At 59.2% G+C, this 15,127-nt stretch overlaps 1 protein-coding gene across 1 annotated transcript; it reads left to right on the plus strand.

The window, feature by feature from the left end:
- Window positions 1–1,190: 1,190 nt before the first annotated feature.
- On the plus strand, window positions 1,191–13,725 carry LOC114503919 (28S ribosomal protein S24, mitochondrial-like). The gene is made up of 6 exons (XM_028521501.2): window positions 1,191–1,254; window positions 2,274–2,405; window positions 10,272–10,327; window positions 10,410–10,478; window positions 10,589–10,700; window positions 12,320–13,725. The coding sequence occupies exons 1-6, from the start codon at window positions 1,191–1,193 to the stop codon at window positions 12,601–12,603; spliced, it is 717 nt and encodes a 238-aa protein (XP_028377302.1). The 3' UTR covers window positions 12,604–13,725.
- Window positions 13,726–15,127: the final 1,402 nt, after the last annotated feature.

Below are 15,127 nucleotides of genomic sequence, written 5' to 3' on the forward strand. Positions count from 1 at the left end.
GGGGCATGGGGCGAGACGGAGTGGAACCGCTTCTCCACATCAAACCCTAGCTCCCGAGGCCCCAGAGGACACAAATTACAGTGTCCGGCTGGAGCGCGGCCTCTGGAGCCGGGCTCCCCAGGCTGCGCCCGGGCCCTGCCCCGAGGGCCTGGGTGCTGGCCGGTTGCTGAGCTGCCCGGAGACTCGGTTTCCTCTTTTCCTGGTGCAGATCAGCTGAGCTCCCCTGTGCTTGGGGTCTGACAGGCCCCACGCCGGGCCCTGGGGGTCTCCAGCCTCCAAGCAATTCCCAGGCCCCGAGACCCTCATGTCCTCTTGCTGCTTCTAGAAGAGAGCGTGGGGCCGGGGCTGGGAGGACGAAGGAGCCCCACAGCCTCCAGATGCCTGGGCTGGAGTGAGACCAGCCCCTCGCCCTGGGGACCTCGGGACAGAGGTGGCCTGCCAGGCTTCTGGGGCCTCTGGGGAGGAAACAGCCACAGGAGGCCATGCCCAGCCAGGCAGGACAAGCCCCGAGACGCCCTCCAAGCTGGCAGCGGGAGTCAGGCAGCACCTCTGCCGAGGGGGCGCTCGGATCTGGGGCAGAGACGGGGCTGCTCGGGGAGCCTGGACCCACGGCTCAGGGTCCCTTCCATCTGGGAAAGGTCGGCAGTCTGCACCTGTCTGTGCTGAAAAGAGGGACCTTCCCCACAGGCCGGCCGAGGGCCCCTGGGGGCTGAGCTCTGGGAGCCCGAGGCCCCATCTCCTGATGAGTCCCCTCTCTGTCTGGCTTGACCCCTTCCTTCTGCCCCACCCCTTGCCCGGGTGTATTAGTGTCAGGGCTGTCCCCCAAAACCTGACCCTGACCCTTCACACAGCCCCTGGGTACATGCCCCTCTTTTTCCTGCTGCATCCTTTGTCATTTTTTCTTTTTAAAAAAGATTGTATTTATTCATTTCCAGGGAGAGGGGGCAGGAAGGAGAAAGAGGGGGGAGAAACATCCATGTGTGTCTGCCTCTGGCATGCCCTGCACCAGGGACTCTGCCCACAGCCCAGGCCTGTGCCCTGACTGGGAATCGAACCGGTGACTCTTTGGTTGCAGGCCGGCACTCAGCTCACTGAGCCACACCAGCCGGGGCTGTCATTTAACAGCCACTCTTAGCCTGGTGCTTACTTGAGGACGACTGTCAGGATCCCAGCTGCTCACCGGGGTCGGCATGCGTGGGGTGAGACTAAGAGACTTGGGAGAAGCAGAGGCCCGGCAAGTGGGAGCCAGGGCTGGTGAGCTGTGGGGACTGAGTCAGGACCCTCCGAGGCCACCTGTGCCCAGAGTGTGACCAGGTCAGACACCACGGGTATGGGGCTCAGTCAGGGGGTAGGAGCCATGGCCCCTCCCTGGAGGGGAGGGGATGTGCTGGCCACGCACGGTGTCCTCAAGAGGCTCTCCCCTTTAGGATGGGCGCTGCAGGTGACTGCTGGCCCCTCCGTCCCCTGGCTGCCCTGTGGTCCCAACGGGGGAAGGACCGGAGCAGGAACCTCCTGACGTGGTTGGAGTCTGGCAGTCGCCAGCAGCCATGGTGACCCCCGGGACCTGCAGCAGGAATGTAAAGAAACAGGGCGCTCTTTCGGGGGCGTGCGGAGTCCTGCAGTCGGAGCGAACTGTTGTGTTTCCTCCTCTTCCGCACAGGTGGCACCTGGAGTTGCGTGGTCAACTGCATTCGTTTCTGCAGGACTTCGGGGCCAAGACAGGCAATTGATGTTGCTGAGCTGAGCATGGTTGCAACACTTTCCTGTAAGGCGGACTAAAACAGAAGTTGATGTCTTCCTCATACAAGAAATACATAAATCAGTTAAAAATAGTCTTCCGAGCGGATGTGATGATGTTGTGGCTGTCACAGGAAGCGCAGGAACCAGGCTCATCCCACCAACAGGAAAGTGGGGGCAGAGTCCTCGGGCCTCGGCCTCCTCCTTGGGGCTCAGGTCGGGCTGGGCCCTGGGGCCTCGATGCTCCCAGCTGAAACCCCTGACTCGGGAGCTGCTTGCTGGGCATCAGTTTGCGGGCTCAGACCCTCTTCCCCACCGCGGGGGCGGCCCGTGTGCCCAGGACAGTGCGCCATGGGTCTACACGGCCCAGGACGGCTCCTCTTCCTCCTGGGCAGAGCACAGCCGGGCAGTTTGCAGCTTCGTCTGCCTGCTGGGTCCCCCGGGCCTTCACTGTGGCGGGAGGCCGTGGGCATTGCCCCGAGGGCCTGGGCACGGCAAGGCCTCTGGTGACAAACGAGACCTGTGTGGTCACACAGGCACTGAGCAGGCCCTGGAGCCCCAGGGCGCCTGCCGGCCGACGGCGGCGGCCTCACAGCCCCTGCCGCACCAGGAGCAGCGGCTGCGGTTCTCCGTCGGGAAGCTGTGCGGTTCTCGAGTCTCAGAGCCCGGTGGCCGTGACTGCGGCCTTTGGCTGCCACGCTGTGTTCATCGAGAGGGCTCTGGCTCCAGCTCTGGCTCTGGCTCAGGCTGCAGCGGGGAACCGGGGGCCTCAAGTCACTTTGGGGGCTGAGGTTTGCTGAGTGTTTCCACACTGCGAGCCCGAGGACACGTGGCACTCGGTGGCCTCAGGTTCTCACTCACAGGGGGAGGAGGGAGGGAGGGGCCGCCAACACCAGCCAGTTAGCCGCACACCCAGCGGCAGATCGTCGCCTCGTGAGTCTGAGTCAGTGCTGGTGGGAGGCTCGGGGCTGACTAAGAGGTCCCCGAGGTGACACGCAGACCAGGGCAGCAGCCACTGCTCCTGGCGTTGGAGCATCTCCCTGTGGGGCTTCCATGGGGCTGGACCTCTGACCTCTGGCCGGGCCTCTCAGCTTTAGCTCTTGGCCCTGGAGGTGGGTGGGGCCCCAGCTCACCCCTCACTCTCCCAGGCCAGCTCCGGCCCCGGCCCTGCCCAAGTCAGGGTCCACCTCCTGGCTGGTGGGGTCCTCTGGGGGTGGGCAGGGCCAGGGAGCCGTGGCTGGGGAGGAGGCATGTTTGGGAACAAGTCTTCCCACGAAATCCCCAAAACAGACACCTGATGGGTTTTCTGGAGAGAGTAGCCCAGGAGCTCAAAAGCAGTTTTCATATTTTGTATCAATGGAAGCGATTTCTTCCAGTTTCTACATTTTTATAGGCTCTTAAAAACTTGCAGACTATGCCCTGGCTGGTGTGGCTCAGTGGACTGAGTGCCAGCCTGTGAACCAAAGGGTTGCTGGTTCGATTCCCAGTCAGGGCACAGGCCTGGGTTGTGGGCCAGGTCCCCAGTAAGGGGCGCAGGAGAGGGAACCACACACTGATGTTTCTCTCCCTCTCTTTCTCCTTCCCTTCCCCTTTCAAAACATAAATAAAATCTTCTTTTTGTTTTGTTTTGTTTTGTTTTGTTTTTAAAGCTTGCAGACACTGTGACCAACCTTCAGGGTGTGATGGCTAAAGGGGCCAGGAGGTCCCAGCCCTGCCCTGCTGCAGAGAGGCCTCCGGAGGGAGAAGAGCCCACCCTGGTTCCCCGGGCCAGCCCGCAGCTGGGGCAGCAGGAGAGGCAGCCCCTTCCCTTGTCATGAATACTTGAGAGATCACACTCACAGATGAGCCCACGATGCCCATGCACATGTGCACACACATGCTCACACCCATGCGCTCACGCACTCATGAGCACACACCTTCTCATACGTGCACACTCTTGTACACACCCGTGGACGGGCACATGGACACACATGCACATGTGTCATGTGAGGAGGCTAGGGAAGGCCCTGCTCTTCTGTGCATCCCCAGCCCTCTCACAGGCTGTTGGCCACACGGAGGAGTGGGTGTGTGCAGCCACAAGCTCTGTGAGCCAGGGGCTGCAAGGCTGAGCTCAGGGGGCTCTGGCTGCCTCTCCTGGGCCAGGCGCTCATGAACCCAGTGGCAGTGAGGTTCAGAGACCTCCCAGGATGCAGAGGCTCGGCTGTGCCTCCCCAGAAGGGACGGTGCTGGGGCCCTTCCCACCTCTGGCTGCTTCCTGTGCTCTGTGCAGCCCAGGGTCACTTGCAGGCTGGCTGTTCTTGGGGCGAGGGGGGGCTGAGTGCACTCTCAGCAAGCAGCTGCTCATGAGTAAACCAGACCCTCCCCAACCTTCTCCAGATGAGGACCAAGTTTCTGGTCTGTCACCCCTTGTGCCTTGAGGCACTCTCCCCACACCAGGGCTGGTGACACCTCCACCAGTGGGGATGTGGGGGCTTAGTCTCTCCCCCTTGATCCCTTCTCTCCCCCCTGGGGGTTCTGAATCCAAACATAATGAATGGCCTGAACTCTGGGCAGGGCATCTGTGCTTGGCTGCTGGGCACAGGTCATCTTCAGGGGCACTCCCAGCCCAGGTACCACGATCCAGGCCAGAGACCCTGGGTGAGGAAGAGCTTCGGGACGCCCACACCGGATTTGGCCAAGGGGGGCGGTCCCTTGGTTGGCAGGTGTCTGGACAGTGCTGGGGTCCCTCGGCATTGGTGGCAGCTGCAGAGATGCTGCCTGCTCCCCCACCCGGGCTAGGTGGTGCGGGGCAGTGCAGGTGCTGGAACCTGCTGCTGGTCAGCCCTCCCCACCCCACCTGCACAGCCCTCCCTGTGCCTCTTGTCTTGGCCAAGAGCCACCTGCAAGGGACACGTGCATTTGAGCTTGTCAATGAAGGCCTCACTCTTCTCAGGTCTGACTATGTATGTGGTCAGCATGTGCGGAGCTTCAGAGACGGAACCGTGTGACCATCGTGCGATCCTGCCTCGACTCCTCACGGCTTCGTCTGTCCCTGCTGCCCTGTCTGGCCATCGACTTTGCCATGTGGCAAATACTTGGGAGGTCAGCTTTCTTTTTAAAAAGTATAAGTGGCAAAGTTCAGCACCTAAGCACAGGTATCGGCTGTAAAATCCTCCCCCAGGCTTTTAGCTTCCAGCTCCTGGCTCGCCCAGAGGCCTGCACACCACTCAGGGTTGACTCAGTGGGCCTGAATTTCAGCCCCATGCGGCTGGGTCCCCGCAGCTCGGGCCCCTGTCCCTGGTGCTGCTGGAGGACAGTCTTTGAGCCTCACAAGCTGACTGAAAACATCAGACAACAGAGAGCTGGGCATGGTCCTGGCTGTCCACCCAGCCTGTCCACAGGCCTCTCTTCCCGTGTCACCTCCCCACGACTGCCTGTGCCGAGCTGACCCCTTGCTGTGTGCCAGGACTACGGGCGAGTCTCGGGGAGCAGCTCGGTCGCTGCCCCAAAGTTGGTAATTTAAGGTTCAGAATCTTCACCAGGGAGGCCCACGTGGCACTGGCTCTTTCTGTGCTGACTTGCTAATGCACAAAGGGAAGAAAATTCAGAGTGTGAAGAGAGCTCTCTCCAAAGACTTGCTTTATGGGATGCCTGTCGGCCACAGCTGTGGTGCTGGGGGCCCCGTGGCAGGGGGGTGGGGATCCTGAGGAGGCTGGGTGAGGCAGCGGAGGAACAGAACCTGCGCACGGGCTGGGCACGCCTGCCGTGTGGGCAGAGGTGTACTGTGGCTGGCCTCTGGGAGCACGAGTGGGCGGGGTGCACCCAGAGCCTTCTGGAGCTGAGTCACCCTGTGGCCCCAGGAAGCTGGCCACATGACCTCCACACTGAGGCAACTTGGCCTTTCTGCTGAATGTGAGCAAAGTTCCTGCTGCTTCCAAAGCAAAGGGGAGTGGGCAAGTTTCACCACGCCTCCCCTTCAAGGTCGCTCCCCCATCTCCGGGGCACCTCCAGCATCAGCAGGGATGGCGCCAAGGGCCTTAGAGTGAGAAGGCACGCGAGCAGCTGGGACACCTCTGGGCGCCGATGCTGGTGCTCCCCACAGGGAGGGCAGGTGGCTGAGAACCACCTGGTGGACACGTCTGTAAGAAGGTGTGTAAACAGAGTGAGGAAGACAGGAAGCTCACAGGCTCTGACAGACACAGGAAGCATGAGCACACTCAGATGCCAGCATGCTCCCCACCGGTACACCACAGCCCGGACACACCCGGGCACACTCACACTTGTGCTCACACACAGAGATCACACCCACACCTTCCATATACTCTCACCCACATTTTACACACTCACGGACATGCAGAAACACACCCACATGTTGCGCACACACATTCACATCCCCTTGTATGGCATACACCCCAAGCCTGGTGGACAGACTGGGGATCAAGGGCCCCAGGCCAACCTGAGACGTGGGACGGGGGAGGAACTGGGGGGAACCCCCAGTGCAGGGTCCCGCGGGCTGTCTGCGGCACTGCGTGTACCCTGACACCTGCCCTGCCCCAACCTCTTTCCTGTGAAACGGGCATCCACAGCCGACCCAGCTGATTAAGTGGAACCACGGGCTGTGCACGGGGGAACAGGGCCTGGGGAGGAGGGGCAGGGCTCTGCTCACAGACGTCGCCCACAGTGCAGCCTGAGCCCTGGCTCTGAGCCCACACTTGGCAGCCCGGGAGACTGCGGACAGCAGGGGTCTCCCCAGGGAAAGCTCCGGCCCTGCCTCCCGTGTTCCTGCAGCACCACCTGCTGGCCCAGTGGAGCCCCAGGACACACCCATGCCAGGCCTGAGGGGCTCCCCAGACCCAGGATGGACTCAGGTGGCTGGTGGTGGTGCAGGCTGCCAGCGCCTGAGATGACCGATGTGGGACATTCAGGATAAGACCTAATGATACCTGTGCTAACCAGTAGAGCAGTGTTTTGCCTTAGCACTCCTGAGTTCTGTACCAGAGCTGGAAGACCTGACCCTCCACCTATTTGTCCCTGGCCCTCGAGACCGGGCGGGAGAGGCGTTGGTTGCTTCCACACTCGCTGGGGTCGGAAGCTCCCTGCTGCACGAAGGCTCCACCGCTGCCGTCCCGGACCTACGCCCACTGTGGTCCGAGGGTGTCTGCCTGCCCACGGGTGTCTGCCCTTTCTTTCGAGATTCATTCTCGCGTCTGTGGCCCTCTGTCGGCCAGGCTCACAGCTGGAGCCCCAATGTCACGGAGCAAAGTGGCCCCGGCTCTGAGAGGAGCACTCTGACGGTGGCAGTGCGGAGGGGCCTGAGCCTCGCCGTCACCGGGCACGGCTGGGCTCTCACGGGCACTGTCTCTCACAAGTCTTGTTAAGGAGAGATAATTCACCTTAAGGATACTGGCTAGAAAGTGCAAGAAAGGCTTTACTCAAGACTGTGGCGATAGTGGAGAGAAGCTGAATTCAACTCTCACTGCGGAGGGGAGGAGCGGGGACTACAGGCCGGGTTGAGAGTGGAAAATTGCTAAGAGGAACTTGGTTAGGTGTGAAGGATGGGAAATTCTTTGCAAAACTGGGCTCAGAAGACCAAGGATGAGGCCAGTTGAGAAGAGGGCTCCAAGGAGCCCAACGAGCTTTTGTCTGGGACAGAGTCTTGGCAGCCCTCACGAGGCCCACATCATAGGTAATGAACTGCAGGTGAGGATGCATCCAAAGCCAGGGGCCGACCCGAGTCTAAGACTCCAAGACTCAGGACGATCTGTGTGTCCTCCCACCTGTGTCTCAGCTCCAGTCTCCCCTGCTCCCCAGCCGCTGTCTCTCGCTCTGTCTCCCTATTGCTGGCCTCCGCGCTGCTGTTTTGGAGGTGTGAGCTGCTGTCTTCGGACCCATCTGTCATTGCGTTCTCCATAGGCCTCCCTCTCCTCTTCCACTGCGGACTCCAGCCTGAGCCCTACCCTGCCCAGGAGCCTGCGTCACGCAGCAGCGAAGTCGCTTATCGGTCGGGGCCTCACTGCGGGAGGGGTATCTAAAAAAGGACCACGGAATCCTCCGCCGTCGGGAAATCTCTTACAGTCTTTCTTCCCCGAGCACCGGACTCGGGTACGCTCAGCGCAGACCCCGATGTGAATGCCCTGGAGGCGGTGACGTTGGTTTCCGTGGAGATTCCGGGACGTGGCCCCGATTGGCTAAGAGGCCTCCGACCCCGCCCCTGAGCCCGGCGCCGAGCGAGGGGTTCCCTGCCGCCGAGATTTCCCGCGGACTCTGGGCAGAAAGAGGCGGCTGAGAACGGAAGCGGAAGTGGCCCGGGGCTTCCTAGGAGTCCCGGTTCGTCGTCCCGGCCCCATTCTACCGCCAGGGAACCGCGGCGGGTTGCCACGGCGCAGGGAGGCGCAGGCCAGAAAGGCGGCGCGCGCGCTGCAGCCCGGCGGGGAGCGGGCCAGGCGCGGGGAGGGGACGGGCGGAGGTGGAGGGGCCCCGTTTCGGGAGAGTCCGAGCTGAGCCGGGGCTGCGTGCTGTGCTTGCAGCCCGCGACGCCGCTCCCCGGTGTTGCAGCTTACCTTTTCTGCTGTGTGTGGACCCAGTCAGGGGTTGGGAGACTCCGATTACGCGTCCAGAGACTGATAGTGCCGGTGCTGTAAGGTTCTCACGGTGCTAAATGTAAGTGGTGCGAGTACTGACTTTGTTGGGTGCTTTCTTTTCTCGCGAGCGGGATCCCCAGTTTCTGAGATTACTTTCAGCCCAGGAGAGAGGCCGCGGGGATCCTGTGAGATAGGTCTCAAGAGGCCTCATCCAGATCAAGGCCAAGTCTGTCCGTGCGATTTAGGGGTAGATGTTTAATAGCGGTGGAATCTCTAAAATGTCCAGGAAGCTCTCCTTAGCGCCTGAAGTTCCATTCTGCATTCAGAACGGGGCCGATTCAAATACTACTTCTTTCTACACTGCTTTTCCAGGTGCTGGTTTCACTTTCCTTCGCAGCTTCTCTGCATCTGGTGTCACTCTGCCATTTCTTCTGGTTGCACACTTTCTGGTATTGCTGTGCATCCCCTTCATTATTTGTATTTTGACTAGTTACTGTCCATTCTCTCCCATTAATAACTTTTGTATCTTTAGGTTAATCACATAACCTCTTATAATGTCACATTTTTACATCATTTAAAAAAAATTTTATTTAATTTTTAGAAAGAGGGGAAGGGAGGGAAAAGGGGGGAGAACCATCATCTGCTGTCTCCCACACGCCTCCTACTGGGAACCTGGCCCGCAACCCATGCATGTGCCCTGCCCGGGAATCAAACCGCGATCTTTTGGTTCGCCCGCTGGTGCTCAATCCACTGAGCCACACCAGCCAGGGCCCACTTTTACATTTTTAAAGCTTTTTTTTCCAGCTCTAAGTGTCTCTGTGACATTGCCTGTTGGACCATCCTCTGTCCTACCACGCTGGCCTCTGCTTATCTATAGCCCACTGACTCTTTCCTGTGTTACAAGACTGGTTATTCTGATACACATTGCTTTTGTTAAGCTTATTTTTCCTCAGTGCAGTTTCCTTATGCCAACACAAAAAAGATGTTTTGGTATTTTCTGTTCTTTTCAGACTTGAAAACCAGCGCATACTCCAAGGAGAACTCTGCTAAAGGGCACTTTTGAGGGAGCAGCTTCATCACTGCCACTATGGAAAGACTCCGAGGGGATGTGCCCCAAGGATTTTTTTTTAAGATTTTATTTATTTACCTTTAGGGAGGGAAGGGAGAGGGGGGGAGAGAGAGAGAGAGACAGAGAGAGACATTAATGTGCGGTTGCTGGGGGTTATGGCCTGCAACCCAGGAATGTACCCTGGCTGGGAATCGAACCTGGGACACTTTGGTTCTCAGCCCGAGCTCAATCCACTGAGCTACGCCAGCCAGGGGATTTTTTTTTTTTTAAGAAGCCTACGAGGCCAAGGTAGAAAAGCCAAGGGATCCATGGCTGGTGTGGGTCAGTGGATTGAGTGCCTGCCTCAAACCAAAGGGTCACCACATTGATTTTCAGTCAGGGCATGTGCCAAGGTTGTGGGCCAGGCCCCCAGTTGGGGGTGCTCCAGAGGCAACCACACAGTGATGTTTCCTCTTTTTCCCTTCCCCGGTCTCTAAAAATAAAGAAAATTTAAAAAATAATTTTGTGGCCTTGTTTGTGTGTTGTGAAGGCTTCAATAAACATAATCCACATTGTAATAATAATAACTTGGAGACAATTCAAGCACCCGAATTTGCAGAACCTGAGAAAACGCTCTAAGGGGAGGCTGGGGCCCTGTTGTCACCCTCAGGACACCAGAGTGAGTCTTAGGGCGAAACCACCCTAACGATGCTCCGTATCCTCCAACCTCCGGGTCCGAACTACAAAGCCAACAAACAATGACCTGGCCGGGAGGGAGAAGTGCAGAAACAAGCATCCCAGGTGTTTCCCTGGCTACTTGGACCCCCTCTCAGCTCTGAGGCCCAGCCCCGAGGCCCTTCCCCAATGTGGCTTCAATTTGGGCTCGTCCATGTTGGGGCTTCCTGTCACTGACCTTTGCCCCGCAGTGCACTGGTACTTCAAGAAGGCGCCCCCCTGGTGCAGCCCGGGGCTTGGGCCATGGGTGAGTGGGCGCCAAGCGTGGACCCGGCGGGTTGGGGGTGGGCGCCCCGGTTTCTGTGTCTCGCTCTCCCGTTCACACACAGGTGCTTTGCTGGAGCCACGTGCTGCCCTGTGCCTGGCGTGCCCTGCACATCTCTGCCATGTGCGCCAAGGTGAGCCGTCCGGGGCTCGGGGGCTGGGGACAAGGGCCGGGGGTGGGGATGAGAGCACATCTTGCCACCTAGGTCGGACGCATATACTTACGGCCGATCTTTGCTCCTAGAATCGAGTGGCCCGAGTCCGAGTGGGCAAAGGGGACAAGCCGGTGATCTACGAAGAGGCGCACGTGCCTCACCACATCGCCCACCCCAAGAGCTGGCTGTCGCTGCACACAGGTGAGGGGACCCCAGGCTGCACCAGAGGTTTTTGGCTGTGACTGTTCAACCCAGACACCACACGAGCAGGTGTCCGAGGTTCATTCCCATCAGTAGTCAGTGCCCGAGTCCGAAGTCAGTTGCACAGGTGCAGAGAAGTGACCAGGCAGACAGGCCAGGAGTGTTGCCCTGGGTGTGGAGGATCCCGAGCTGGCTCTTTCCGGGGGGAGCGAGAACCCGGTTCAGCCTCCTTGGAAGTTACGTGGGAGACTCGAGGCGGAAGTTGCTTTTGCTTTGCTGTCATCCCCTCTGATTGACAGAGAGGCCGAGTTGCCCAGGGTCTGCAGAAATGGCTTGGAAACGCACGACAGTGCGTTGTGCACACTGCAGCTCCCGCGGAAGCAGAGAATTTTCTGTATCTGTGTTTGTGAACTTGCCTGCTCTTGACACTTTCTTGGTCATTCTCAGACACAGGCACCTTTCCAGCTGAGGTTGAATAGGGCTCTGTGCTCTTTAAAAAATGATTCTTTAAACTTTTCTTATTGAGTTTGTTGGGGTGATATTGGTTAATGAAATTGCATAGGTCTCGGTGCACAGCTCTGTAAAACATCACTGGTTTATTGTGCTGTCTGTTCACCACCCCAAGTCAGGTCTCTTTCTGGGCTCTGCCCTCTGGTTTCCGCTCCGCTACGGTAAGTGTGTGTCCTTCTCGGGGTTTCTTAGTGCCGTGTTTTTGCAGTTTGGTCGGTGACTCCGCCGCCTTGAAATGGCCGGGGATGCTGCCCTGCTCGTCTAGGGTCCTGAGCTCGAGGAGGCTGTGACGTGCTTTGCAGAGAAAACACGAGTGTTGGGTTGGCTGCCCCCAGGCACGAGTCCTAGTGCGGCTGGGAGACGGCACTGGTCACCCGCCCGTGCAGTGAACGAGGTGTCTTTAAGTGGAAACACATATGACGAGGTTACGTACTGATCTGTTGACCAAAGTAACTCCACCGAAGGCTTGTAACCCTGAGTCTGCCCAGGCGCTGTGGCTGAGTGCGTGCTCGCTCTCTGCCCACAGTGACTGTGCGGAACGGAGCTGCTGTGGATTAACGACCGTCCACCGTGTTCGGTTCAGTGTGAGAGTTTCAGCTTGGATGTTTGCTGTGCCCCTGTGTAGAGAAATTACTCAAAGGCTCTTGCCCCTTCACCCGTCCCGGGTCTGGTTCTGGGGTTGGAGGTGGGTGTGGAGGCCCAGCGGAAACTCTGAGAGGTGCAGGCGGTGCAGGGTCCCCGCTGGGAAATCACTGGGTGAGGCCCCGGCCCTGGCTGGTGAGAGAGCTCCTGCCCCAAACCTCAGAGGGGCCGGCGGCCTTGTCTCTGGCCTGTGGACAGGGCGACCAGTGGGAAAGGGAGTGAAGGGGGGGTCTTCTGAGTTCTGTGTCCTGGCCAAGGCCTCATGCTTCCCCGTTTGTGAAACAAGGGGAAAGCAACAGTGCCTAGTTTGGGAGCGTGATGAAATGATGTGTGCTCAACGCACAGCGTTGTCCTTGTTCCGCTCACAGAAGAGAAGAGGCGAGGTCGGGGGGGTCGGGTGCCCTGCGCTGTTGTTGGGTGTCGCCCCTGCAGCTCCGGCCGACCCTGTGGTGCCCTTCTGTGCTCAGGGAACCTGGACGGGCAGGACCACGCCGCAGAGCGCACGGTGGAGGACGTTCTTCTCCGCAAGTTCGTGCTGGGCACCTTCCCCGGCTGCCTGGCCGACCAGCTCGTCCTGCAGCGCCGGGCCAGCCAGGTGGAGGTCTGCGCGCTGGTCCTGAGGCAGCTGCCAGCGCACAAGCTCTACTTCCTCGTGGGCTACAGCGAGGCCCTGCTGTCCCACTTCCACAAGTGCCCCGTGCGCGTGCACCTGCAGACGGTGCCCTCCAAGGCTGTGTGCAAGCACATCTAGGACGCTCGTCTTCTCAGCATCAGGCTCCAGCCCGCAAAGCGCAGACACGTGCGGGAAGGGTGAGGTGGACACGGGGAAGCACAGCCCTCAGAGCCCACAGACAGACGGCACCCTCACAGCTGCTGCTGAGTGACGGACCGCCCCTGTCGTCCGGCCCCTCGGTCCCCCTCCGCCCTTCGGGGAGCAGACTCAGACAGGGTTTCGCTGAGGCCGCTCGGGGGCCCAGGAAGGGCCGCTGACGACGTGCCGTCGTGGCAGCCCTCAGGCGTGTGGAGAGTGCGGGTCACTGCGGCCCCACGGCTGTCGCCCGGGTCTCTGGTACTCACTCATCTCACACAGCTGAGACTTGAGCCCTGGACCTGCATCTTCTGTCCCCTCCCTCTGCGCCTGGCGACCAGCACCTGCTCTGCTTCTTGGTCAGCTGCTGCTGGCGCCACGTGAAAGTGGGGTCATGCCCTGTCTGTCATTCTGGGTTGGGCTCATTCCATTTACCATGCCGTCCTCCGGTTTATCCACGCCCCAGTGGAAGGACGTCCTTTGTCGTGGCCGAGTGACATTCTGTCGTGTGCGTGTGCCACCCACGGATGGGCAGGTGGGCTGCTCCCACGCCCTGGCCGCCGTGAATGACGCTGACACGAACTTGTGGGTGTGCACGTGTGTCTGCGGTGCCGGTTCCACTTCTTCCGGGGAAACCCCCAGCGGAGGACGTGCCGGGTCACGGGGTGGACCTGGTTTTGGTTTCTGAGGAACCTCCAGCCTGTCTGCTGCAGGCCGCTCGGAGTCACGTCCCTCCCAACAGCGTGTGAGGGGCTCCCTTGTCTGTGAAGGAAGCACACCTAGGATTGGGGGAGATGGCAGTTGTCACAGAGACCTGGTCCCTGAGCGATGTCCCGGGATTCTGGGCCAGTCCCGAGTTGTCCCTCGACTGTCAGGTCACTTGTCCTGCGTGTCATAATCACACCAAGTCACATCTGTTCTACAATTTCTGTTTATTTCGGCATATGCTATTACAAAAGCACAGCCCCACCCTAATAAGTGGTGTGCCATGGTTCCAGTACTTACATAATTGGAGGAAACAGAGAGAGAGGAGAAATGAGGAGAGGCCAGAGAACACAGAAAACAGAAAAAAATGCAAACAGAATGAAGACAACACGGAGAATGGAGAGAACAAGCACCATATTAATGTGTTTTTTTAATAGGGCATCACCCGATTTTTTCTAGTTTTTCAGTTTGAGGCAATAGGTTTATTTGACTATTAATTTCTCTTTTGGGAAAAGAATTGTCATTAATAAAAAATATTGATGCATCATTATTAACTAAAATCTGTATTTTATTCAGTTTCCCACATTTGAGGCTCAGTCCCAGTGCTGGCACCTCTGTGTGTGCGAGCCCCGACTGGTCTCCCAGCCGGAGAGGCTGATGCTGGCCTCTCCGGTTCCTGGCGACGGAGTGGGGTGGGGCGGTCTGAAGTGAAACCAGGAGGAGGAGGTGGGGCCGAGAAAGGGTCTCACGCTGTGCCGATGCGGAAGACTATTCTCCAGGCTGGGATGGGGGGAGCTGTTGGCAGTTCTCTCGTGGATGGGAAGGGGTGGGGTCAGATCCCTAACTTTGAAAGATCAGCGGGTCACGGTGTGGAGGCTGGATTGGATGAGCCAGGGACAGGAAGCAGCAGAAGGAGCAGCGAGAGGACTGGTGTGGGGTGGCGCTGGCCTGCGCTGAGGTGGGACCCTGAGATTGCGGAGGAGCAGGGGTGTGAGGACCAGAGAGAGGCTGTGGTCAGAGCCGCCCTGAGGAGGAAGCCAGACCCGTGTGGGAGTGAGTGCCCACGGGGAGCTGGGCTGCGTGGACACCAGTGGGAGAGTGCATTCTGCTGAAACAACACGATTTGCTGGACTCCTGATTTATTCAGCCCATAGGGGGTAAGAGAGGGCACAGAAGGGAAGAGGGAGGGAGAGCGGGCTGAAGGCCCCACCTCGCTGAGTCCTCCCGGCTGCCCTGAGAGGGGCAGTTACTCCCCCGGAGGAGGAGGCTGAGTTCCCATGGATTTGCCTGGAACCGCAGGGCTGGTGGGTGGTGGAGCCCGGGGTCAGCCCTGCCTGCTGCCACCGAGTGTGCAGCCCGTGGAAAGCGCTCGAGCGCCGGTCGTGAAAAGTGCTTCTCTGCCGTTACCTAGTGTGCACCCGGCACACCTGCCTGGTTCTCGCCAAAAAAGCGCTTCTCTGCTGCCATCTCGTGTTCACCTTGGGGATAACACTCAAGTGCGGGTCATGGAGAAAAGCCCTTTTCCGCTCCCATCTAGTGTGCGTGTTACAAGTGACGCCACAGTGAAGCTCACCAGGAAGTACACTCCTCCGCAGCCGCCTAAGCGGCACCGCTGACAGAAGCTCCTCTCCGATGCCGCGTGGTGTGCAGCCAGCGCGTACCAGGGTTTGCGCGAGGTTCCAGGACCTCGTCAGAGAACGTCACTCGCTGCTGCCATCTAGTGCTCACAACAGAGTTTCTCAGCTGCCACCAGTTCTACTGC

This window comes from Phyllostomus discolor, chromosome 8, assembly GCF_004126475.2.
Source record: "Phyllostomus discolor isolate MPI-MPIP mPhyDis1 chromosome 8, mPhyDis1.pri.v3, whole genome shotgun sequence".
Classification (NCBI taxonomy): domain Eukaryota; kingdom Metazoa; phylum Chordata; class Mammalia; order Chiroptera; family Phyllostomidae; genus Phyllostomus; species Phyllostomus discolor.